The sequence below is a fragment of the Spodoptera frugiperda genome, chromosome 17 (assembly GCF_023101765.2).
Source record: "Spodoptera frugiperda isolate SF20-4 chromosome 17, AGI-APGP_CSIRO_Sfru_2.0, whole genome shotgun sequence".
Lineage (NCBI taxonomy): Eukaryota > Metazoa > Arthropoda > Insecta > Lepidoptera > Noctuidae > Spodoptera > Spodoptera frugiperda.
Window position 1 is genome coordinate 1,729,596 of NC_064228.1, and position 27,246 is coordinate 1,756,841.

Consider the following 27,246-nt stretch of genomic DNA (forward strand, 5'->3'; position numbering starts at 1 on the left):
TCAAATGACTCTTGACATTTGTCAGTCCAGATGAAAGGTTGTCCTTTTCTCAAAAGATTATGTAGTGGTTCTAATTTTATTGCAATATTTGGCACATATTTATGGTAAAAGTTTATCTTTCCTAAAAATTGTCTCACATTTTTTGGAGTTTTTGGAATCGGGAAATTTTTAATTGATATCAAATTATCTTTCAGAGGTCTGACTGAATTATTCTGGATTACATGCCCCAAGTATTTTACTGAATCGGCTGCAAATGTGCATTTAGAGAATTTTAGTTTCATACCTTCGCTTTGAATTGCTTGAAATAACTGCTTCAGATATCTTATATGATCCGAGAATGACTTCGAAAACAACAGAATGTCATCAATGAAACATACTGTGAACTCTCCAAGATTATGCTTCCGTATAATATTACACATTATCCTTTGGAATATGGCTGGAGCGGTCTTCAATCCAAATGGTAGACAGGTCCATTGGTAATGACCTTCTTGTGTCACAAATGCAGTTTTGTGTCTATCTGTGACACGCAGTGGTATGGACCAAAAAGCAGAATTAAGGTCCAGCGTTGAAAAATACTTACAATTTCTTGTTTTTACTATTAAGTCCTCGATGAGCGGGAAGGGCTGTGACTGTGGTACAACAATCTTATTTAAATCTCTGAAGTCTATACACAGTCTTGATTTTCTGTTTTCTTCTCTTTTATAGGCCAATGTAACAGGCGCTGCAAATGGGCTATATGATTCTTCTATTATATTCTTTTCCAGTAGTTTTGCTATTTGGCTTTCGATTTCTTTCTTGTCTTCCACTGTGCAACGATATGGTCTTTTACTGCAATATTTTTCTACTTGTAGATCGATGTGTGCTTCATAACCTTTTACCTTTCCAATGTCATATTTGTCCGTCGCAAACACTGACTGGTTTTCTGTTATTAAGTCATCAATTATTGTCTGTTCCTCAAAACTCAAGTGATTAATACAAATTCTAAAGTCTTCTGTTTTAAAACTTTCATTGTAGTTTATGATATTATCCATTTTTAATTCCTTAGAATCAATATCGGTATTTGTTTCCTTAGAAACTTTTTCCTTGTTTTGTGTAGGTAATTTTTGATGAATTTTCAGATTTTCGTCTTGAACTAGATGAAATTCTTGTATACAATCTAGTCCCACTAAAAAGTCATAATCAAAATTTTCGTTATCTATCACAAAAACATTCATTTTTTTCTCAATATCAAAGATGGCTATGTCCAGTGAAATTATTCCGATAGCTTTTTTGACGCCATTAATCGTTTTTAGATTAGTATCATTTGAAAGAGTGCCTTCGTTTTGCTTTATCTTTAATATCTTTGAGTTTATCAATGACACATTAGATCCAGAGTCATAGATCCCTGATACTTCAATATTTTTATTTAGTAGTAATTTTATCTTGATCAATGGCGGCACTATTAGTTTTTTTGGTCTTCGTACTGCAATTCACATTCCAACTCTGAATTATTGATAAGTTTTATCTGTTTTTTATCTTTTTCCGTATTCAATTTTGGTTTGAACCAACAAGAATCTTCTGGGTGGTAGCGGGCTCCTTTATTCAATTTATCACAGATATTACATTTTTCTCTAACCGGTTTACTATCTTCTTTTCTTTTTATAATTCTTCGTTTTTGCACCAAGTGTTCTAGTCTGCCAAGTTCATTGAATAAGTCTTTAGCATGAACTATTTCTTCTTTGTTAATCCTATCTGTTATAAAATCTGGTAAGCCGACTGCGATTATGTCAATTAGGGTCCCTTCATCCATTGTTTTTCTTATCTCCAATAAAAGTCTTTCTTTTTTCACTGCATATTCTACCAAAGATCCTGTTTGGTACTTGAAAGTCAAAGCATATTTGCTGTCAGTCCAACCTTTACTGGTGTATGTTTGTAAAAAACTTGATTTCCATTCTGACCACTCAGATTGTAATCCAAACTTTATCATCATGGAGGAGTACCAATCTATGCATGTTTTATCAAGAAAAAGTCTGAGAATTTCAATCTTTTCTTCCTCTTTTACAATATTAAATCTTTCACATTCTTTTTCGAATACTTCCATCCACTGACATGCTCTTGAATTTCTTCCGCTAAATTTTTCAATCACAAATCTTTCAGCTAACTTTTTCTTACTCTTCTTTTCTTCATTCTGTTTGTCTTCAACCAATTTTTCCAAAATTTTCACTATAGGATCCTCTAATGTCATTTTACTCACAGCTGGTGACTGTTCTTGGTTAATTTCTTCTAGAAATTGGTCCTGAAAAATCATGTTTCCAGCCTCATCGACATATGTTTTTAAAATTTCTTCTGTTGTTTTTATCCAAACATTTCTAGTTTGATATCTCTTTTTCAATGTACTTTTTAATGTAACATATGTTTTCGTGGCTTGAATATGTTTATGAAGTGATATTGCTTGATACTCTTCAGGAACCAGGTAAACTTTGTCATCTAGTGTGGCAATTGAGGTTATGGCAATGAAGTTTGACTTTCCGTCCACTGTTGGTTTAATTTGAAAAGTAAATTTTAGTTTCTCCATTTTTGTGACAGTTAATGTCGTTTTATAATATTATTTTATAGTGGCTTGATATACGGCACCGTCAATTAAACACATTGAGTTTCTCTGTAAATCAAAGTTTTATTTCAGTTAATCTAAGAAACAAATCATGAAACAAATCAAACAAACATTAACTTACATACCTGTAAATCAAAGAAACGACATTAAATGTTATTATTCCGGTGTCGATTTCTTATTTTATTTAAAATTAGATATTAACTTATTCTTTGTAAAGAGAAATTTTTCTTATTTGACATTAACAAAAGGCGTGCGTCATGACCGTCACAGTTTACTCTTTCTTAAAAACTCTAAACTACCAAAGAGTTGCTATATGCGCGCGTAAATTCAAATAAAGGAAACTATAGTTTTCTTTACATATATATATGGTTAACGAGCAAATGGATCACCTGATTGTAAGGAATCGCCGCTGCTCATGGACACCCAAAACACCAGACGCGCGCAAATTTAAATGTTGTTTGGGGATTAGGAAGATTGGAGAGGAAGGTAATTGGGCCTCCGGTACCCTCACTCACACAGTGCAAGTGTTATTTATTACACGTTGGTTTTCTGTGAGGCCGTGTATCACCGACCGGAGTGATACTACGACCCATTCGTGCCGAAGCACGGCTCTCCCACACTTAAAACGCTTTGATTCAATTCCGAATGCAGATTTTTAAACTCAGCAGTAGTTGAAGAACTCTATAATTAACTCAGTAACGTATTTGTTATATTGGTGGCCGTGAGAGAGGAGACAAGTCGGTCGGGAAAATTATTTGTTTTGACGCGACTCCGAGGCCACACATTTCATAAACGTGTGAAATAGCAACTTTGTGTATGTTCCGTAGTATGACGACGCATATAATAATTTGTGAAGTAGAATGGTTGTAATGAAGAGCTATTGGTGGTTATGGAGCTTCTTGGATCGTTCCTCGAGTCTCCTCAATTGAGATTTTCAGTTTAAAATAATTTGTTTGGCGGCTCAGAATCTGGAAATGTGCCTGGTGATTAGCAGAGTAGTATTTACATTTTTTACCAGAAGGTAGAGGTAACAGGTAATTTTTCGAGAAGCTGCTGAAGCAGCCGAGATAGGTTTTTTTAAATAGTTGCCTCACTTTAGGACTTTCTACTGTGTCTTGGATGCGTTTACAAATATACAATTTCACATGCACATCACACCCAGACCCGAAACAATAATTTAGGGAGCAAACAAAGAGTTGCTCCGAACCTGCTACACGTTGCACGTAGCCAGTTGCCCAGCCACCAAGCTAACCGTGACCGTATGTGAATTTAACTTAGTTTCATATTTAGTTTTTCATTCAATCAAGAAAGTACTAAACTAAACATAAAACCATTACTTAGATACCACAAATCCGTCCCTGCCCTTTTTAATTAAATGCACATAACAAAGGAAAGCTAAAAATATCCAGCATTTAGATGCAAGTCTGCCTACATAGACGGACTGTTAATTCCCCTAATGAATTGGGATGAACTGTGTAAGTACTGTCTAAACTCGTATATCTGTTTTCAAGATTAGAAGACAGAGATCTTTGTCATCAAGGCATTATTTTTAAGCGTTAGAAAATAGAGCTGTTGGTTTGGTTACTTTTTTATAGTTTATTTTACTTATTTTTGGGGGGAAATCGTCCAATGATTGAATCCTTTCCCGTTTTGGGAAAGCGGGAGGGAGTTCAGACTAATACTGACTAAAAACACCACGTTCCTTCTCCTGATTTGAGCAGATGCCCCGGTAAACGTTGTCCGCAGTTCCGGATACTTTATTTTGGGCTGGGATTTAATACTACTGTTTAAGTATTTGTTACGTTTAACTGGAGGTTAATTTGACGTTTCTTATAGCGGCTATACAGCTTACGATCTGTAACCCTTAGTACGAGTTTGTTTTACGTTTAAAGTAATAGAAACGAAAGCGTTCGGCGCTCTGATTGTTTGGTTTTTTGGAGCCGACCAATCAGTAACCTTAGTACAAGTTTGCATTACGTTGAACGAAAACGAAACGAGAGTGCGTTCGGCGCTTTGATTCGTTGGATTATTCGAGCCAGCCAATCATAGTGCCGAATGCACTCTTGTTTCGATTACTTTAAACGTAAAGCAAAGTCATACTAAGAGCACTGATTGGCCGGCTCGAATAAACCAACCAATCAGAGCGCCGAACGTGCTCTCGTTTCGATGCACTTCAGATGAACTGCACAGTTAAATCGTAGGTCCAAACAGCCTACAGAGGATACTACCCAACTGTCAATTTGAAACATTCGAAGTGAACTCGATCGCATTCTCGCCCGTCATTGGTCGAGATTATTTTCATAACCAATGACATGGCAGACCGCGACCGAACTCACTTCAAATGTTTCGAATTGACAATTACAGAAGAGCCTAGCAGACCTTACTGTACAGTTCGACTGTACAGTTAAAACTGCACAGTTAAATCGTAAGGTGTGTAGCATGCATTACATATATTTATAAGTATAATGTTACAAAAACATGCCTTGCTAGAAGTGAAGCAAGGGACTAAGTTCTCTTTGATGTTCCTTCTTTAGAAACGCTAGTAATAATCCTTCTTATAGCTATGTGTGCTTATTTAATCAAATCAAATTGCATCACTTTAATGCATCCATAGTGTACAGTGTGGTCTACAATTTCATACAGTAATATGTCCTAACTATTTAGTACTAAATACTATCATTCATCATTATCGGCACACCCAATTATGACCTGGCTGCTTTTCTTTAACAAAAATCTTAGCTCGGTCATCAATAACCCTAATAAAAATGTGACTAATCTAATTTGGTGCAGTCGTTTAGGAGTTACGCGCTTTTTTTTTAATCTTTATTAAATACATATGTTGGAGGGTTTAATCACACAATGATTATGTCACCCTCATAGGAACTTTAACAAAATATATAACTTAATTTCTATTAATCAAAATATTTTTAACTAGTAAATATACTTTTTTAGCTATGTCTGATAAAGGTACAGACAAAACACTATTAAATTTGCCAACATTATAATTTAATTTAGGAAAAATTTGCTTTCTTTCGACTTCGCCCCGAACACATTCCGACAGAATATGGTGCACATCTTCAACTATATTACACACTGCACAGTCAGGCGACTCGACTTTGCCCATTAGATATGCAAAACCATTGGTCGAGTTACTTATTGAGTTACGCGCTTACAAATGTTTAGAAGTTCGTTTTTTATTTACATCCATCGGTTAATCTATTTTTAATATCATGACACATTTATAAACTGTTGGATAGATATGTTTACTAAATATTTTAGGAATTACTATGATGTTTACAAGAACGTCTAGTTTATATATTATGTTGTATTTAGACGTTTTACTTTATTTTTCTCCTAAATTATAAATTGAAATCAATCAATAATCAATGTTTGATTATTTGTTTCTAAAATCATTTATATTTTTTTAGCTTATATCCATAATACAGATTAATTCTTATTGCAATAATATTGATGAGGTATTTATCAAATCTTCACGCTTAGCAGGTGAGTTGAAGATTGAAGACATCTCCAAATGACACTTGTATGTTCACGTGTAGTATGTACTACATAAAGTCAAAGTTAAAATTATTAATTTCAAATAGACCGGGAAGAAATTTTTGAACGTCAAAGCGAATATAATAATATTAATAACGTCTGTTTGTCGGTCAGTCGGTCGTCAGAAGAACGAGCAAGAAACTCCATAGGTTACTCTTTTTCAATCAGATTCACGATACAACTCTTGGTTACATTGTTTCGTTTGCTTCAACTATGTGAGAACAATGTAACACTAATACTCAGTCAAAGACGTAGAAAAATAATCATCATCATCAAATATGCTACTGCAGTGCAACGTCACGCCTTTTTATCCCCGAAGGGGAAGGCAGAGGTGCACATTACGGCATATTGCAGCTCTTCTATTATTTATCTATCTACTAGCGACCCGCCCCAGCTTCACATGGGTGCAATGGTGATACGTTATGCATGTATTATACCTACCTACATATAAACCTTCCTCTTGAATCACTCTATCTATTAAACAAAATCGCATCAAAATCCGTTGCGTAGTTTTAAAGATTTAAGCATACAAAGGGACATAGGGACAGAAAAAGCGACTTTGTTTTATACTATACTAGCGGACCCGACAGACGTTGTCCTGTCTACACGTCTTTAATTTGAAAATTTGTCAGATCCAATGTAAAACATTCCAAAATCAACAACTACTAATAAATTAAAAATAATTAAAAAAACATTGTCCAGCGGACAAAATTGTGAATCTAAACCATTCTCAGATCCCCTTGAACACACACAAAAAAATTCATCAAAATCGGTCCAGTCGTTTAAGAGAAGTTCAGTGACATACACACTCACAGAAGAATTATATATATAAAGATAGTAACAAAGTGATACAGGCACGGACTCAGAATGTCATAAACGCAAGTTATATTTAAAATATAATATTTATAACTGTAAAGACAGATGAATGATGCGTTCAGTCTATTTTGGGACTGTTTTATAGACTCAGTGGCTATGCTTTTGGGGGAGAGATCTATTGACTGGTGTGTAGTGAAAGTGATTTTAATTTAATGCTTGTTACAGTTTATTTCGTAAAGAAATTAAGACTTACTGCCGCACTCGGAGACATATCGACGGTTGAGAGGTTAGTTGACATAAGAGACATTTTTTTAGTTATATATGATGATTTGATGTAGGTACGAGTATATCATTCGATGGAGAAAAAATCGGTGAATCCGAATATGTAATATAAATTAATATCGCAAAAATATGTCGCTTAGATCAATAGTTAATTAGCCTTTAAGTTCAACGATTGAAATAATGATTGCTTTAACTCTTCTTTAGTAACGATTTTATTCCGAAAACTAGTGCTAAGGACTGAGTTTTTAAGAGACCATTAAATGACCTGTTACTCTGTAAAATATGTAAACATAGGAAAAGAAGAGTGTCCTATCACCCAAGTCAGCTCATTCCCTGGCTGTATACCAAATTCCATCAAAATCCGTTTAGTAGTTTCAGCGTGATTGACTGCTAAACATCCAAACAAACAAATTTACACATTTATAATATTAAAGTGATTAATAACAAACATTACCTAATATTATACAACAATATATTATATGCAATACATAACGGTATATAGATATAATACATATACCAGAACTTGACTCAATGCAAATAGCTCATAACATAACCATTTCAGGGGCCTTAGTCTGCTATTACAATTGTGTCAGAATGGTCGATCACTGAGCAGTGCAAGAGGGATGGCGCTATACAACCTACATAGCTCCGTCCCTCTTGCACTGCTCAGTGATCGACCATTCTGACACAATTGTAATAGCAGACTAAGGCCCCAGATCCGCAAAACGCGTGGGAGTAACAATAGTGCGCCGACATAGACTCGAACCTGTGACCTTTGCAGTCAAACACCCATAAGGCTATTAATCCAATTATAATTAAACATGATTTCGGTATGAAGTTAGACAATTTAGACACCCGCAGTTACCGTGGGTGGGTGTGTATTATGGGAGTAATTTATGAAGCAGAATTCGTGTTAGTTACATCGTTTATGTAGGTAGATCTCGGGAACGACTGGATGGTCGATGGTGGAAGATCTCTTCTTTTTGAAGAAGTTGAAAAAATAAGGTAAGTTGGCAGTATCTACTATTATTTTTTATGAAATAATTTTATTTTATTTTATCTTATCTTTAAATTTTATTTTATCTTTAACCTATCCGGAGCTGCGGACTACCTAGCGGGTTTACCGGGGCTCCGGCTCGAAAAGCATGAGTTGGATGGTTAGTTTTTAGTCAGTAAGAGTCACTCGCCTAAGGTGGAAGAAGTCATTGGATGTTTTCCCCCTTCAAAAATAGAGTAATCGAGGTAAAAAATAGGCTTATCCCTAATTGTATGAAATATACACAATAAGCAACATAACTGGTAAACAATGGCTATAATCTCTACCTAGGTACTTAACATACATGTTAAAAAGTGGCGTAATTTTATTTAACACACATAGGTAAGTATTTTAATAGAGTGTGAACGTAATGTACAACATACATGACCGTTTGACACATGTACACCTATTACCTTACATATGGCCGTGACCAAAACATGTCTAGCGATCTAATCTGAATATTATGAAATAGATACACATAGGTATTGCAGTATTGCATTGCACTTTCGCCACATAAGGTGTAGGAAATTTTTTATAGGGGCAAGCCCGTCACAACTTCCCATACCGCTGCAACTCCTGTTAGCCAGGATCTACAGTAGATACAACCATGAAAACACCGGAACATTGAAGTCCGGCGTGTCCCAGGGACATGAATGACTGTCTTGGATCCCGCAACTAAATAAATCAGAAGATAATATTAAAGGAGAAGAAAAGAGAACGATAGTTTCCACTTTCCTCGGTGAATTTAATGCAGGAGACAAAATGTATGTACGTATATTTGTTATGTATACGAAAACATGAATTTTTTTTTTGTTGCAACGTCAACGCTGCAACGTCACGCCTTTTATGCCGCCCAAAGAGGCTCATTTTATACCTGTGTTGAATTGTATGTTGTAGGACATTCTTTTATCTATCTATGATTATGATATGAACTCAAATATTGTAATTGTGTACTTTATTATGGTCACTTTAATCGGATTGTCAATACACACGTGCACAATTGCACGTTTGCTTACTGGCAGATTACAATGACTTTTAGGCTGTAGCTTTAAGATTTTCCTTTGTTAAATATGTATTTCTTGCAAATAAATTAATTTGAATTAGAATCTGACTGACAGAAAAAGTACAATGATTATAATACACGCTACACACAAGTTTGATGTGTGTTTTTAACTGTATCTATCTATTCATGTTTCGATTCAGTTAAAATTGTACAGTTCAACTGTTTGCTCTACACACCTTAACATTTAACTGTACAGTTAAAACAGCTTAGTTAAATCGTAGTTCCATACAGCGCGCGCCTAAAAGAGCCATCAGACCACTACAGATGAGGCCCAGTAGGGCTGAAGAATCCGGAGATGCAGACTACCTAGCGGGTTACCGGGGCTCCGGCTCGAAAAGCAGGAATAGTGACGGGGTGGTTTTTAGTCAGTAAGAGTCTGACACTCCCTCTTGCCTCGCCCAAGGCGGGAGAAGCTTTTTTTTCCATTGGATATTTCCATTAGATAATTTTACCCCTTCGAAAAAAAATAAAAATAATTGCTACCCTCTCAGGTAAATCTGCTTATTATCTGTTGGGCGATTATCGACTTCGTTAAAGAGATTATAAAAAAAATCGGACTTAATCTTTAAAAACATAGCAACGCGTGGGCCCTTTTAATCCTCATCGAAAACATTTTCTTGATAATTATCTTAGCCTAACAACATGGACGGGCGCAATCGAAGGTCTATTTATTTATATCTAAAGTAGGTACATCGATTTTTCTTCGTAAAAATCCTACATAGAAACAAGATACTTAACAATCTTAAAAGTATTCTTATTAACAAACACTTAAGATCGTTTTTCCTTTAAAATAAGTTGTTTACGAGATAGGTAAATTGATTTTTTGCTAGTAAACAGGTAACTCATGTCGTTTTTTTTTTCTTGTTTCAGTACTAAGTAGTCTGAGTAGCTTGTTGAAAATATGTATTGGTACTTGTAACAGAATTAAAACTGTTTTGTTTTGTCTATCTAATAACTAATTGTCTATTATTTATTGATTTATACCAGTAAATAGTTAGTGATGTATGGGATGGAATTTAAATCCGTCAATAGTTTTTTTAGTAATTTAGTAAGAAATATTACAAGCTTGTAGTTTTACTAATTCTTTTAACTCGTTAGCTAGAAAGCGAGCTTTTAAAAAAAATCTCCGTGATATTTTTGTAAAATGCACTTAATATTAATTCAGAATTACTGTGCTTCAAATATGAGGAGTCACTTTCGAAATGACTAAGTTAGAATAGATCATAGTGTCTACAAATACAATAGCTTAAGTACTAAAATCAATAAAAGCAAACACGAATCAAAAACATACTATGTATCTATCTCTTCTATATGTATATCAACCGATTTGTATTTCAGAACCATTAATTCCTCCCACCTCCCCCAATAGCTGCATGATAAATCCCCTTATAATTCTGAAAATAGAATAAGGGCGGAAAAATCTATACTTAATATTATAAAGCTGAAGAGTTTGTTAGTTTGAACGCGCTAATCTCCGGAACTACTGGTCCGATTTGAATAATTCTTTTTGTGTTGAATAGTGCATTTATCGAGGAAGGCTATAGGCTATAAATCATCACGCTATGGCCAATAGGAGCCAAGCAGAGCGGGTGAAACCGCGGGGAAGTAGCTAGTATAAAATTAAATATTAAACCCACCTCCCACATTGCCGTCAGCGTCCGCTGTGGGCCCGGAGAACTTGAGGCCCCTGGTGGACTGGTTCATGGCCACCACGTCGGCTGCAGTCACCACCTTGAACCCCAGCCCGTGGCTGGACACCGTGGAGTTCCACTGCCACATGCACATGCTGGCGGGGTTGTTCGTCCCGTTCTTCTCGAAGCTGCAGTACACCCCCGTGGCTTGCGACACGTAAGGGTTCTTGTTGACCGCCTCATACAGAGGCACGTTCGGACGCAAGATCTTCATCTTGTCAGTCAACGTGACGGTGTCGCTGTCTGAATAATTCTTCTGGTTGATGGCGATGGCGCCCTGGTTGTCGTTCATCATGTCGTTGTACTTCTTGTTGAGCCGCATCAGCTTGTCCACCGACGTCTTATCCCCACGCCGGCCCTGGCGCCGCTCGTCCGTCTTGTTGAACATCGCACTCAGTTTGTGAAAAGACCCCTTCTCCTTCCCAGGGTTCGCACTCCTGTACTTCTGTTGCGTCTCCGCCGCCATGGCTTTCTTAGCTTTACTCTCCTTTTCGACCTCATGGTCGCCAAGGACTATGGCTACCACGACCAGCACAGAAAGTAACTTCCCCAGCGCCATTTAGTGGTCTCGTTTTGTTTCTAGATGATATGGCCGCACAGAGCGGTCGGTACAGCGGGCATTATGCCTGCTAACACTCATAACAATAGTTTAAACCAGAGTTCAGTGCGAATCGTCCGTGATTATCTCGTTAAGCGCGTAGAGTCGGGCGAGCGCGCACGACGCGGCTTTGGAAAACAGCCAGCCGTGGTCTCGGCGCGGTCGATACACTCCCCGACTGATACATCGCGGGCAGGAACGCTCTCTGCTCTCACTACATCGCCCGGACACTGGCTACACTTGTATCCTAACGCACTTGGGAATTTTCCGTGTTAGATCGCACACCCTCCACTGCCCCTGGAAAATCGTTTCTAATGGACGACACCGACCGTGCGAGCCAGCGTCGCGATACGCCCAGATACACAAACTAATACCATTTTAAGCACAGCCACATAGCACGGTTTGTTTGTAATACACTTTACTATATTTTAACACGTAATTTATCAATTTACAATACTGTTAATACGTTTTAAAATCCATATAACGAGGTACGTATTCGCGGTCGGACTCCCGTGCACAGCGCCACCGCGGGAGTATGCGGAACTAAACGCCCGCGGACAGAAATAATCATTACTTTTCGCGAGATGTGATCTTGGAGCGGCGTCTGTAGGGATGCTGCGCAGGTGTTGTCCCGCCCCGGCCCGTTCCCGGGCTTTTCGCGCAGGATGTAGTCGCATCGCACACCGGATATTGTATTGGCTAAATTAGGATCACTGCTAACGTAAGGGCGCTACGATTGGCCGTACCTACAGGTGGCCTGCTGTGATTCGTCGGCGGTGGAAATGCCGCGAAAATGCTCCAATCGTGAAACGAACCGGATATTGCATGAAGAAAATTTCCTCAGAATTTCAGAAATTTGTTTACGCGAACGGCGGGTGGTCGTCGAGTTTTACCCGACTGCGGATATCAATTTAGTGTTTTATATCGGATCCGTAGCTGATCGCTTCCTGAGAACAACGTCATTACGATCTGTGCAAGAGAATTGATTGAATTCTCTTTGCAGATAGCGCGTCGGACGCGTTCCATTTATAAAAGTGATCGATAACGACTCCCATTGTTTATTGTGGAAATATTGTGTCGTCCTATATTAGCTAGCTGAAAAGCTGAAACTGGTTGAGTTTTTCTGTAACAGAACATCATTAGCATCCGTGTGACTTCTTATTTATTAACAAAAACAAATGAACAGTTTAAATCAGTGCATTTCAATGAGTGACAGATTATCGAAATTAAAAATGAACATTCCGTATCACGTAACATAAACTTAAGATGTGAGCAAAGCAATTTTTATTTATAAGATTCAAATATTACTAGTAAGTATTAAAAGGCTTGTGAAAACATGCGAATTTGATTGCAGTCTAAATTTTTTTAAAGAAGTTAATGTCTAAAAAAGTAATTTGACAGATAACATTAGCGTTTCTGAACGGAAACGGAACGTAGACAAGAGACAAACCAACCAATCAGATCCGTCATACATGCAGTACCTACCACTCCTTGCGTTGTGAATGTGTGTTATTTTGGTCTCTATTACCTGCATTTAACAATTAATTAAAAGTAATTTATTTATTAATTACAGAGCTTGTGATATACGAGTGTGAGACAGTATGTGGTGCCCGTAAAATGCCGTTGTGAATCTAACAGTGGGATAGAAATCTATTGTTTATGTTATACGGTAAGTGTCATAGTCATATTAGTGCCTTTGCCCTTAATTTTAAAACTGTATAATGAAAAGGTTATCAATGCTTTGTGCTGTGTTCTATTTATGAATCTGCATCCTTTTATTGGCTTAAAGAAAGACCAGTAACATTTATATTGAAACATATTTCGTTAAAAAATTACGTTAATTTTTTTTTTATATTGTTTTGTTTATACCGTTATCTTTTCAAGATAAGATTAAAAATCAAAACAAAATATTGTACTATCAAATTCAATCTAAATTATAAATCTGGGCAGCCATTAATAAATTCCAATTATAGCTTTGTTATGGCAAATAGGTAAATGATAGAAAATAAATATATTTCTCTATTATATTGTCCCTAAATAGACGATAAAATAGTAACTATAGTTTCCTTTTTTGAATCCTATTTCGAACATATTCTAACTATGTTTTTAAATTACCAGCCAATTATAAGTTTGGTACAAGACATATAGCTTACAAAAAATCGAGTAAAAACTCCTTAGACATTTTTTCTCACAGTCCACTGTACAGTCCTTGAAATATTAAGAATGTGTTCTTTATTATCTGTTTGAATAGAAAATGTACTGCTGTGGGAATATTTTCTTTGAATTCTGTCTTTATTTGATTTCATTCCATTTTATTAACATGTTAGACGGCATAGGGGGTCACCAGTGACCCATGTTAGAGTTTGATTTGCCTTCAACAGTTTTTTATCATTGGCAGTTGGCAGATAAAGGTTTAATTCCTAAACAACACTGCAAGTCTAAAGTGTTGGCAGATATTGCAACTGTATGAAAGATACTAAGACAGTTGTCAAAGCAGGATATGTATTTAATGCCTCCACAATTGCTTATTACTCTCTACAAACCATCTGATTATAGCTATCACGGCCAATAGCAGATAAAAAGAAGTACTAGTACAAACTAACTCTTCATAATATCAGCCACAAGATGTACATTACTGAACATAGGCCTTCCCAATGACTTCTAGATAAACTGGTTGGAAGTATCCTGCCAAACTCGTCAACATCATATATTAGTATAAGATTTAGACATGAATTTACACTAACTACTTGTCCTTCAGATTTGATTGTATGTCTTAGCATATATCCTTTACTATAGTCTCACCATAAAAAAAAATAGTTAAGTAAATAAAGAGGAAATAAACAAAGTAAATAAAGAGGAAATAAACAAACTGAATTTAGGAAATTACGGAACAATAATATAACTGATTTCAAGGAAATGCAGCTGTTACATTTGATATGCAATTGTATAGCCATTCGGAGAATTAAAGATTACAATGTTAATATTGTAGGTATTTTATACTTCAATTCAAAATAATATAAATTTTGTTCAGTGGACAAACAAATACTGGTGAATCAGTGTTGACGATAATCGTAAAGATGACACATTAATCTCATTACACTGTCTAATTCACTTTTTATGTCGTTATTTCAACATATTTTGCTGATGTGTCAGTGGCGTAGCGTGAGTGTCGGCCGCCCGGGGCGGAAGACAATTTTGCCGCCCCCTTATTTAGGTATTTTAATTTAATGTATACTACACATTACATACATTCATAATAGAGAACTTTTCGGCGAGAACAGTCATTAATCAGAGCACTCCCCGTGGTATAGGCGATATAATGTACAACGAAGCTACATCTCTACGCATTGCCAAAGTGTCAAGTCGGTTTTAAATTTCCTGCCACTCAACAATCCGATTCACACGCCGCTGAACGCGGTCCAGAGGATGAAGCTGGTACTGGGGTGCCCCCGCCCACAGATGAGACTAGTATTCCATATGGGGCCGAACCTGCGCCTTATATAGAAGCAGGCGATGGGCTGGAGTGAAATACTGCCTTGATCTGTTGAGCACACCAAGCTTTTTCGAGGATAATTTAGCCTTATCCTCTAGATGGCCACGGATATGGACGTCGCTCGAAATGTTGATGCCAAGTATCCCAATTCTAATACCGGGCTAAACACGTCGACCTGTGCCTTAGTAGGGTTAAACTGGAACAAATTAAGTTCACCCCAATCTGAGATTATCCGCAAAGAAGTCTCGATTTCAGACACAAGTCTGTTTCGGTTCTCGATGACGTTTTCCCGAGAAATGTTAGCGCGGCCGGTATAATAGGCATCACCTGTACTGTCATCCGCATAACAATGAATACCGCTGATTTGCAACATATCATTGACATGGAGGAGGAACAAGGTAGGTGATAGCACGCAGCCTTGAGGGACACCTGCGTTTACAGACAGAGAGTCGGAGCATTCCCCGTCGACAACGAGCGCTTCTATCTGCAAGGAAGCAGTAGACCTATTCGCACAATTTCTCGGGAAGCCCATAGGAAGGAAGCTTCGAAAGAAGCGCTTTATGCCATGTTATATGTCGAAGGCTTTCGCCACGTCCAAGCTAACTGCCAACGCTTCCCCCTAAGATTCCATCGCCTGTGCCCAACGGTGTGTCAGGTAAACCAGAAGATCCCCAGCCCACCGACCCCTACGAAAATCGTATTGTCGGTCATTGAGTAGTTGGTGATCCTCTAGGTACCGCAAGAGCGGGTAGTTAATAATGGATTCTATTATTTTCGAGAAGAGGGAAGTTATGGCTATCGGTCTGTAGTTGGACGGATTTGTTCTATCGCTTTTTAGGGTTCCGTAGCCAAATGGCAAAAAACGGAACCCTTATAGATTCGTCATGTCTGTCTGTCCGTCCGTCCGTCCGTATGTCACAGCCATTTATTTCCGAAACTGTTGGGCCTACATAGTTGAAACTTTGAAGGTTGATGTATTTCGGTAACCGCTATTCGAATTTTGAATAAAAATTAATAAATTTAAAAATTACATGGAACTGATTCAAAAAAAAAATTTTTTCAGCTAACATATCCATAATGGGTGTCTATGGATAGGTCTTTAAAAAAGACATTAAGGTTCTTAAAACCATTTTTCGTCAAAATTAACCGTTTGAAAGTTAGACGCTTCTAAAGTGGAAAAATGGTTGTCCCCCCTCTAACTTTTAAAATAAGAGAAAGAGAAAGCAAAAAAAAAATATATGCTGTAGATTTCAATAGAAACTAACAACGAAAATTGGTTTGAACCAGATATCATTATTAGTTTTTAAGAAATAAAACATTTTCAAAAACCGCAAATATAACTTTGTCGTTCATACAAACACTATGTAAAACCAAGTTATTTTACAACCTTTTATATTATGTCATCTACTTGCTGTTACGGAACCCTTCATGGGCGAGTCCGACTCGCACTTGGTCGGTTTTTGTTTAGGGACCGGATGATAAATGATATTTATTTTGCAAATAGGTTATAAAATAACACTTTTACACGTCAATCTCTTAAATAACTAGATGAGGCCAAGGCCGTCTCCCATGATTTCGGGACTACGCCTAAAGAGTAAGCTCATTTTATTCGGTCCAAATTTGTACAGTCGACTCTATCTAAAGGTTCCCTCTCGGGGCAGGACCACTCGTTAAAGGTTCCATCCCCACTATCACTACTTTCTCCGATCTCTAGTTGCGAAAAAAATGGTTGAAATATTTACAAAATATTTTTATTATTTATTGTTTAAAATTTGCCGCCCCCTAAAAAGTGCCGCCCGGGGCGGGCCGCCCCTGCCGCCCCCACTACGCTACGCCACTGTGATGTGTCTACGTCAATAGTATCGGACATGTTATGACTTACCTGATTAGTCATATTAAATTCTATTAGCTAATCCTGCCCGGATTCACCTGCTGCTCAGTCTCTATTGATCATAGCGTGATGTTTAACATCCTATAACCTTCCTCGATAAATACACTACCTAAGACAAAAATAATTAATCAGTAGTTCAAACAATTAAACAAACTCATTTAATAAAAAATTTTAATATGACTTAATTATATCTTATTTCCTATCTATCCTATCCTATTAAAATAATACTGTTTTGAAATAGTACTGGAGTATGTAAATTTTCTTCTAAAATGTTATGTTTGCTGTAGAAATGTAATGAATCATTGCTTTAAGAATTGTGACACATGTTACAAGGAAATACCTGATCTATATAGGAACACACAGGATGATTTTGTACACAGTTATATTTAATAATCATTTCTACTTCTTCCAGTAGCTTCACCCACTTTACTGTGGGATAAGAAGTAGTGTATGTGTTATTCCAGACTATAGTCTACCCCTATTCCAAATTTCACCGCAATCCCTTCAGCCGTTTTGACGTAATTTAGTAACAAACATACACACAAACTAACAATTTGTGCTTTTACAGTATTAGTAAAATTATACTTTACTATAACAAGTAACAGGAACAATGGTGACTAGAAAAATGAATTGTGGTATTTCCCAAACAAGACTAATGTTTTTTTAATTGTGTACATGTAAATATGAATAAATTCTCCAGCAGTTCTAACATTGATAACAAAGAAATTGGTCACAAAACAGTTATGAATTTCTGTGAACAGATTTTTAACCTCATGTTTTTGTAATAAAGTTTGAACTATAAACAGATATTTGTTTGTATGTTTGCCCGTCAATCACGCTGAAACTGTTGAATGGATTTTGATAAAAATTTAGACAGAGGTGACTTGGATGACAGGATACTTTTTATCCCACGGGACCGCAGGCGAGCAAGCTGGTAGATTTATTAATACTTCTATTATCATCACATCAGCTCGTTTCCGTGCACTACATACATAGGGCTTTCCCATTCCCCGGCCCAAATTGTAATAATAGTTACTTTTAATTTATTCCACTGCTATCAATATTTACCATGTAAACATTAGTCCTTTATTGCTGTTATCAATACTTGTTTCAATCAACACAATAATAATCATATAGGTACAGTGAGCACAGTTATTTAGTAGGCAGGTAAAAAAATAAATATAGACTCAGTATAGAGATAGTTAGTAGAATTTATTTTAAGTGTGGTAGAGCCATGCTTCGGCACGAATGGGTCGGCTCGACCGGAATGATACCACGACCTCACAGAAAACCGACGTGAAACAACGCTTGCGTTGTGTGAGTGAGGTTGCCGGTGGCCCAATTACCTTCTCAATCTTCCTAATCCCCGATTCCCCAACAACCCTTAAATTCCTAACCCCGAAATCGGCAACGCACCTGAACGCCTCTGGTGTTTCGGGTGTCCATGGGTGGCGGCGATTGCTTACCATCAGGCGATGCGTCTGCTCGTTTACCGGCTTATACCATAAAGCTATTATTATACTAAATTATATAGTTTTTAACCAAGCCATATTTTCTGTAACCATTGGTCGGTTCAGTAGCCAACCAATGGTCAAGTCTCTGTACTGAATCTAAATTTTTTTTCTTAGCTGCATATACATACAATACTAAACAACTGTGTCGTACATACATAAACCTTAAATGATAAATGTTATTTATTTTTGCAAATAGGTTACAATGTAACTCTTTTACACGTCAATCCCTTAAATAACTGGATGAGGCCGGCCGGCTGAATTCACTGTCTTCATAGACATGTAAAACAATAGCAAATAATATATCTCAATTTCCAGATGCTCTGAAAAGATGTCAGGCGGTAACTCAAAGAACAAGGCTCGCTCCAAGAAGCAGGAGGGATGGGAGGAGGCTGGGGGGGAGTTCTACCAGGAGTTGTACCCTGGTGGGGAACAGGAGCTGTTTGACAACCTGCAGAGAGCTGATGCTGCTAAACTTGCCACGTTGCTGCCAAGCAAGCAGGCTCGGAATAGTGAGTTAACATTGTTTTAAGAGACTATTTTTCTGTCATAAAGATTAGAAGAGATATAACTCTCATGAAGCTTTTTACTTACGTATGTAACTGTGAGTTTTTTTTTTAATAACATTGCCCCACACTAGGATTTTCTCATGTGTCGTGAGTGCGTTTACAAACATACAAGTTCACATGCACATGACACCCAGACCGGAAACAACAATTTATGGATCACACAAAGAGTTGCTCGGTGCGGGAATCGAACCCGCTACACGTTGCGCGGCAGCCAGTTGCCTAGCCACCGCGCCAGCCGTGCAGTCTGTGTCGTCGTGCAGCAAATTAAAGTTAGCGATTTCCTACAAAGCTCATAGAATTTGACTAACTAGTTGGAAACTACCGTACTTTAAATTAAAGCATTGATTTAAAATAAATCCACATATAAAGAGGATTATCCGAATTAGAAGCAAATAAACAGATTAAACATATAATTTTCGCTTTGTCAGTGAAGCTAGGTGGAGTTGGATAACAGTAAATGGATATTTGAAAAAGCCTTGACACCATGTCTTTTAATCCTTGACGGGATTTAAACCACTTTGTGTTATCCAGAAATTGTTCCGGGTCTAAGTGTCATGTGTAGGTATGTGAAATTTTATGTTTGTACGTTTACAAACATCCACGACATAGAAGAAACAGTAAAACTGAACATTTTTGAAAAATCTGTGACCATGTTTGAGCTCGTCAGGTGCTTACGTAGTGTCTAGGAAGTCCTACCAAGTTTAATACGCTTCTGCAAACACTGATACACCTTAGGTGTCAGGGCACGACAAAGTTACTCTTTGGAACGAGCACCTAGTTTCACTGATAGACAGACTGAGACAGACGTTTCAATGGTACCTAATTTACGTTTAACTGAAATAAATGCATTGACTTTATAAGTTTTTAAACTGACATGGTCACTAACATTAATATTAGAAATTAAGACCTCAGTAATGTAAATATTAAGGAGGCAGTGCTTACTATTATTCAGATAAATAATAACAATATTTTCTACTTAAGTTATAATCAGAAAATAAATATAACAATATTTGTACTTGTACCTATACAACTGCTGTTAATGGGTAATTCATGTTATCTGTAATCTGTACCCTTAGTATGAGTTTACTTACGTTAAAAATAATCAAGACTGCGTTCAGCGTCCTGATTGGTTGGTTTATTCGAAACGGCCAATCCGAGCGCCGAACACGCTCTCGTTTCGATTGCTTTAAACGTAAAGCAAACTCATACTAAGGCCCCTGTTGTTTGTTCTTGAAGAGGTAGGTCAATATAGGTTTTTTCAAGACCTATATTGATCATATTGCCATTTAACGTGACAATACTCCTAGTTGACTGCACAGTTGGTGCAGTAACTGAGTGACCGGCCGCTACGTAAAACGACCATTATAAAGCCCGGAGTCAGAAAGTTCGGCGGTGTTTTATCCCCATACCGTGGAAATAGACTTGGACTGCACGGTTGGTGCGGTGGCTGGGCAACTGGCTGCCGCGCAACGGGTAGCGGGTTCGATTCCCGCACGGAGTAGCTCTTTGTGTGATCCACAAATTGTTGTTTCGGGTCTGGGTGTCATGTGCATGTGAACTTGTATGTTTGTAAACACACCCACGACACAGGAGAAAATCCTAATGTGGGGCAACGATTATTAAAAAAAAGAAAAACAAAAGAAAGAAATCACGGAACAGAGAGTGTTTACGCACACACTTGTGCACTATAATATCTCCTGTGTAGTTGACTAGTCTAGTTAGGCAGACTGGCCACCGTGATCGAAATCGATCGGTAGATTTAATGATGGTTAGGATTTTGAGTACCCTAGGACATGAGACTACAACTATAAGGGGTATTTCAATGGTTTCTGTTTATATAGACAGTAACAGTTAAATTAAATGCATTGATTTTGATGCTATAATGTGCACTTCTGCCAAACCCTTCGAAAATAAAAGGCGTGATGGCGATGACTTCGTGACGATGAAGAAAAAAAAAGCAAACCAACTTTATCACTACATGCTCGAATGCATTTAATTATAATAATTGACGGTGAATCATTTCGTCCGTAGCTACGACGGTGAAACGCGCGCGGTCGCAGAATGAGCGCCGGCAGTCGACGTACGCGCGGACTACGCAGAGCCGAGACATACATCTGTCCATGCTGCCGGACTTGTCAGGTAATTTGTAATTTGTAGTTTGCACTGTATTATAAACTTCACAGTCATGTTCTTAATACTACCTATATCACAAATTGTTAAAATTTTTGTGTTAACATTAAGTGTATCGTTAACCCCTGAACTAGGATAATCCGATATTCAGCAATCAATGTGCCAATAGTCGTATCTGCCAATGGTCTTATAGCCAAAAGCCTCGACCAACACTTGAGTAGGCTAACGTTAGATGGTTGGATCAAGAGCCTGATGCAGAAGGCAGTACTTCTGGACACGGCGCGTGTTGTCCGGAAATCCCTCTCTCTAGAGCCCTAACCGCTGGTAGCTTGAATTTCTTGCGTTATTGGTGGGCTACTTATTTTTATATTTTTATTAAATGTTTTTTTTATATACGAAATATAATTTTCAACCTTCATATCCCTATTAGATTTAACATAAGAAGAGAATACAAGCACCCCATATAACTGTGTATAAAAACACTTTAATACAGTACCTACAACCTAATTGGCATCCAAATTAACAGGTTCGATTCTCAGTAACAATAATGAACTCCAGTAAATTATCACTCTGTTATGAATAGGTCAGGGCCCTATATTCAGTTCTGTGCATCAATAACCAAGTTACTCATTTGATTGAGAGAGTGGAAGCCAGTCAGTCTCTTGTAAAAATACTGACATACAGCCGAATTTTGTGGACCAAATCTTAGTTTGAACAAGGCGGGATAAAGAAAAAAATCATCTATCTGAAGTTTTGATCATTAGTACGCTTAGTATGGGTTTGCTTTACGTGTAAAGTAATCAAAACGAGAGTGCGTTCGGCGATTTGAGGGCTTAGCACTAGTTGGTTTTATGTTTAACGAGATCGATACGAGAGCGTATACGGCGCTCTGATTGGTTGATTCATTAGCGCTAGCCAATCAGAGCGCCGAACGCGCTCTCGTTTCCTTTTCTTTCGTTCAACGTAAAGCAAAGTCGTACTAAGGGTACTGATTGGTTGGTTCATTCGTGTCGGCCAATCAGAGGTTTAACTGATTGGTTAGTTCATTTGCGCTGACCAATCAGAACGCACTCTCGTTTCGATTACTACGTAAAGCCAACTCGTACTAAGGATACTGGAGTTATGATCGTTAAGCTTACTACCTATCCGTTTATTGATTACAAAAGTGATCGCGGTGAGATGAGATGATATACGAATCAACCAAAATATATTTATTTATGTGTTTTATCCACGAGAAACAAAACCTCTTGACTTACGAATCAGTCAGTTAGTGTTTATTAGTGCAGTGGTTCCCAAACTTGTCTGGACTACGACCTATCTTAATCAAGTTCTTAAACTCAGAACCTACCTTCAGGGAATTAAACCGTTAATTATTATGTTACCGGCTTAGTCACGTAATGTTTTGACGAGGAACTCGACTAGTTGTACTACTACTACGTAGAGTAGCAGCGCGACAATCGCCGCGTCGTGTGTCGCGGAATGCTGCTTATGAATATGAGCCTCTAGCATGGCTTGAAACTAGAAAAGTTCCTCGTCAAAACATTACGTGAGTAAGCCGATAACATAATACATAATTAATTTAGTATGTCTCACGAAAGTTACGATACAATTAAACCGTTACCAATATGAAACATAAAATACAGAACTTTAACGTTAGTATGTCTTTCTACAGACAAGGCCCACTAAAAATTCGCTTGTGACCCATCAATGTGTCGTATAGTTTGGGAAACCCTGTATTAGTGCATAAACAACAATGCTTATTTAAAATTAGCCGTAAAACAATACCAGTGGTCGTGTAGCCATCTTGAATAGCAGTGCAGTGTCGTGTTGACATAGACCTAAACATACGTAATTACGTTTATATGTTATTACATAGTAAACAGTAATGTGTTAGGAAATGTAATAAAGATGAGTATTCGGAGAAGGGATTGTTGGAAATCTGGTAATATTTGTTTTTATAAAGTTTTATTTATTTATTCCGTGATAATTGTTCCGTTAATGGTGATCAGTGGATCGGTGACCAAATGATTTTATGCTAACAATTCACATCGTTCATGTGCGTCGGCTTTTAGGTCCCTTTTCCTTTTTTGAAGACAGAAAATCGTCCTATGTCTTCTTCCGCCTAGGGCGAGGCGAGAGGGAGTGTTAAACTCTTACTGACTAAGAACCAACCCGTTCCTACTCCTGCTATTCGCGCCGGAGCCCCGGTAAACCCGCTAGGTATTTCTACTCCCTGTGTGTGCGCGCGCGTCGCATTCCGCGCGCGCAAACGCGCTCAAAGAGCCATCAAACCACCACAGATGGGCCGAACTAACGTTGAAAGCCGCGGACTACCATACGGAATCGCAGACAAAACTTAACTTCTTTTTTCTTTGTTTAATATGAAATCTTTTAACCTGAACCTATCCAACTTACTTAAGATCAAAGGGAAATTAATCTTAGGTATAATTTATATTCATAATAAATTAACACTTTTACCTAAGTTACATTTTACATATCCCCTTGTAAAAAAATAAACCTCACCAGTACCAGTATAGGAGAGACTATAGAATACATATTGTGTCTCGCGTAGATCTGCGTAGATACCAAAGGTTAAGCATAATTCCATACTCCATATGAATGATTACAGAGAACCTGTCGAACGAGGAGCGGACATGGGAGGAGATCATGCAGATCAAGGCCATGCCGGTACCCATGAACCAGAAACGGGAGCTCAAGGCCAGGTTACAGGTGTGTAATATTGTTTTAAAATTAAATAATGTCTGTGTCACTTACTGCCACACTCCGAGTCATTTAATGCTTACTTAAACTATTCTCTAGTAACGATTTTGTATGGAAAACAATTGCTAAGGACTAGGTTAAGTAACCATTAAATGACTCTGAGTGCGCGAGTTAAGTTATTTATGGGGATGTCCCACTGGTTTCGAGTCCAACCGGAGCCTTCAGCGTGTTCTACCTATAATAGGACACTCAATCGGTATAACATGTTTAGGTTATGCTCTAAAAATTTGATCACCTGATGGTAAACAATCGCCGCCGCTCATAGACACACCAGAGGCGTTACTGCGTTGCTGGCCTTTTTGGGGGTTAGGAATTTAAGGGTTGTTAGGGAATCGGGGATTGGGAGGATTGGGGAGGGGAGGTAATTGTGTCTTCGATAAACTCACTCACTCTACACAAGCGTGGTTTCACGTCGACTTATCGGTAACCCTACCATTTCATCCACAGAACGCCACAAAACTCCGTCTACAAGGCTTCGAGCAGCTGCAATGGCGACAACGCAAAGTCTGGCATCGGTTCAGCATACGATTCTCCGAAATAGTCGGCAAGCTGGAACTCTGGCAGTCCCCCATGCGGGAGATCGAAGGCAAGTTCGGTACCGGCGTAGTCTCCTATTTCCTCTTCCTAAGATGGCTGCTATTCCTAAACTTAGCCATCTCCGTAATAATAATACTTTTCATGATACTCCCAAAGACTCTACTCCACGAAATACACCATCCTTGCGAGGATTATGAACAGAATTCCACCACATGCTGTTCAAACTACTACATGACGAAAAATTTGACCGATTCCAACGTGTTCTTTGATGTCATCCAAGGCACTGGGTGGATGGAACGAACTATCCTATTCTATGGTGTCTACACCAACCAAATTTACTCTTATTACATCGCAAATCTGTTCCAAAGTGAGCTTTATTACAACATGCCGATGGCTTATATTTTGGTAGCAATATCATGGGTCTTACTATCTTTGATTGCTATTGTCAAGACCGCGGCAAAAGGTTTCAAGGAGCGACTAGTTGAGAATGAGGGACAGTTTTATAAATACTGCAATTTAGTCTTCGGTGGCTGGGATTTCTGTATCCATAACGATAAATCAGCTAAAATTAAACATAAAGGTATATATAATGAGGTAAAAGGATACTTGGAGGAGGAAAAAATTAATGAGGAAAGACAATTGAGGACTAGGGAATCGCAAATATTGATATATTTCAAGCGTTTGCTAGTCAACATTATAGTGTTTGTGATACTCATAGCTTCAGGCGTCCTCATATACTTCACTTTTAACTATTCCACTGACAAGTTAAACGAGGAAATGTCCAAAATCAGTGAAAATCCGAATGAAGTACATATAGAAAATTCCAACCAGAGTCACAGTGAAAAATTCACTCTAAGACTCTACAAGGAAGGTGGATTATTCTTTGGCCAATTAGAGAACACGTTATTAGAATTTTTACCCTTTATATGTATAGTAGTTTTAAACTTAATAGTACCAGAAGTGTTTAGTTATTTAATACAATTCGAGTCTTATACTCCTGCTTATGTGTTGATCATTACTTTACTGCGAACGGTTTTACTAAGGCTCTCGTCTTTGGCCGTTCTTCTGAGTCAAATGTACACATATGTGAGAGATAACGGGTTTGTTTGTTCGTACAATAACGATGATCCGTCAAAACTTGACTGTTGGGAAACCTATGTGGGGCAGCAACTGTATAAGTTGATCCTAACTGATTTCGCAGTACAATTTGTCACTACGTTCTTCATAAACCTGCCTAGAGCGTTCTTAGCTAGGCATACGAACAGTCGATGTTTCAAAATGATAGGAGAACAGGACTTTTACCTGCCAAAACATGTACTAGACATAGTATACACACAAACAATAATATGGATGGGTTCATTCTTCTGTCCATTCCTACCTATCATTGGCACTTTATTCTATTTCTTAATATTTTACATAAAAAAATTCACATGTCTTACAAATTGTACGCCGTCTCCAGTCGTTTATAAGGCGTCAAAATCTAAGTCCTTATTCATGTCTGTCTTACTTCTAGGTTTTATAGTATCTATAGCTCCGGTAGCGTATTCCGTAGCTGAAATATTTCCTTCAGTAAACTGTGGGCCTTTTAGAGGCTATAGGAATGTATGGGAGTTTGTAGTTCAGACTTTTGAACGTTTCCCATTCGTCGTTAGGGAGTTTATATTCAGATTAGGGACTTCTACGTTCGCTGTCCCAGCTTTTGCGATCCTACTTTTCTTCCTATACTATTACTGGGCGGTTGCGGCGGCTAATAGACATATGGTAACGGTTTTAAAGAACCAACTCGTTCTAGAAGGCCATGATAAACAGTTTCTTCTGAATAGATTAAGTGCTTTTATAAGGCAGCATCAGAAACGCTGTGAGAGAAGGAATAGAGCCAGTTTTGCTGATGATGACTCCATTAGACAGAGTTCTCGGTAAAATAATTGGTTATGCAATGTATTTTTATCGAATCCAATTAAGTTTTTATGATAAAATTTCTATTTAATAAAGAAATTGGTACTAAATATTTGATCTCTTGAGGTTTTGAATTAATCTTTTATGTGGAAATCTAAGCAATTGTGTCAAAACCATTTTTTGCGGTCCTTAGATGGCGCCACTAGCGAATAAAGTCATGATACCCGTAAAAAATTTGGTCACCAAAACAAATAGTGCTGTTTTCTTTATTCAATAGAAATTATAAATAAATAACTACGTGTTAAAGTATGTAAATAGGACACTATATTCATATAACCGTAAACTATTAAATAAATATGAAAATATCGGCTCAAATTATTGAAAAAATAATATTATGTAAATTATTGGCAATTAAAACTAAATATGAATTATTAAATAACTTATTGATGGATTATGATTCTCTCTAATCTGTATAATTATGTTGTCTTTAAGAGTTAAATGCGTCTCGATATTAAATAGATCTTTTATATACTTTGATTAAGGCATAATTTTACAAGTAGACTTTGATTACTAACTAAAAATCACGGTTTACTCACGTAAATTAATGGATTAATGGAGAAAAGCTCTACTAGTTTCGAGTCACAGAGGGACTCGCGCACCCTACTCTCGGCGACGTCGCCGCGGTTGCGCAAACTGCTCATGATAAAGAGTCCCTCTGTAACTCGAAACTAGTAGAGCTTTTCGCCATTAATGTACATGTGTAAACCGTGATTTTTTAGTTAATTTAGTATGTCTCACGATAGTTAT

General features: G+C 37.5%; 2 protein-coding genes across 3 annotated transcripts in view; one reads left to right on the top strand and one right to left on the bottom strand.

Moving 5' to 3' along the window:
- LOC118276653 (tyrosine-protein kinase receptor) overlaps window positions 1-12,194 on the bottom strand; it is a 53,018-nt gene extending 40,824 nt beyond the window's left edge. Inside the window, exon 1 of one of the 2 annotated variants that reach the window (XR_004783689.2) lies at window positions 10,980-12,194. Coding sequence is in view for 1 of the 2 variants with exons in the window: in XM_035595056.2 (XP_035450949.2) it covers window positions 10,980-11,592 (613 nt within the window). In the remaining variant the exon portion in view is untranslated. The remainder of the gene's footprint in view (window positions 1-10,979) is intronic. The other variant, XM_035595056.2, reaches the window with a different exon arrangement.
- Window positions 12,195-12,506: 312 nt separating this feature from the next.
- On the top strand, window positions 12,507-27,210 carry LOC118276654 (transmembrane channel-like protein 7). Its single transcript, XM_050699727.1, has 6 exons — window positions 12,507-12,941; window positions 13,205-13,300; window positions 18,845-19,038; window positions 21,127-21,234; window positions 23,855-23,955; window positions 24,454-27,210. Exons 3-6 carry the CDS (start codon window positions 18,858-18,860, stop codon window positions 26,461-26,463), a joined length of 2,400 nt encoding a protein of 799 aa, XP_050555684.1. The 5' UTR covers window positions 12,507-12,941; window positions 13,205-13,300; window positions 18,845-18,857; the 3' UTR covers window positions 26,464-27,210.
- The last annotated feature ends 36 nt before the right edge of the window (window positions 27,211-27,246 follow it).

What these genes read in the sequence shown, in the direction of transcription:
- LOC118276654 (XM_050699727.1), top strand. Translation starts at nt 18,858, where the DNA reads ATGTCAGGCGGTAACTCAAAGAACAAGGCTCGCTCCAAGAAGCAGGAG. An exon ending in AAGCAAGCAGGCTCGGAATA is followed by an intron (nt 19,039 to 21,126) that starts GTGAGTTAACAT and finishes TTTCGTCCGTAG; the next exon opens with CTACGACGGTGAAACGCGCG. An exon ending in AGCTCAAGGCCAGGTTACAG is followed by an intron (nt 23,956 to 24,453) that starts GTGTGTAATATT and finishes TTTCATCCACAG; the next exon opens with AACGCCACAAAACTCCGTCT.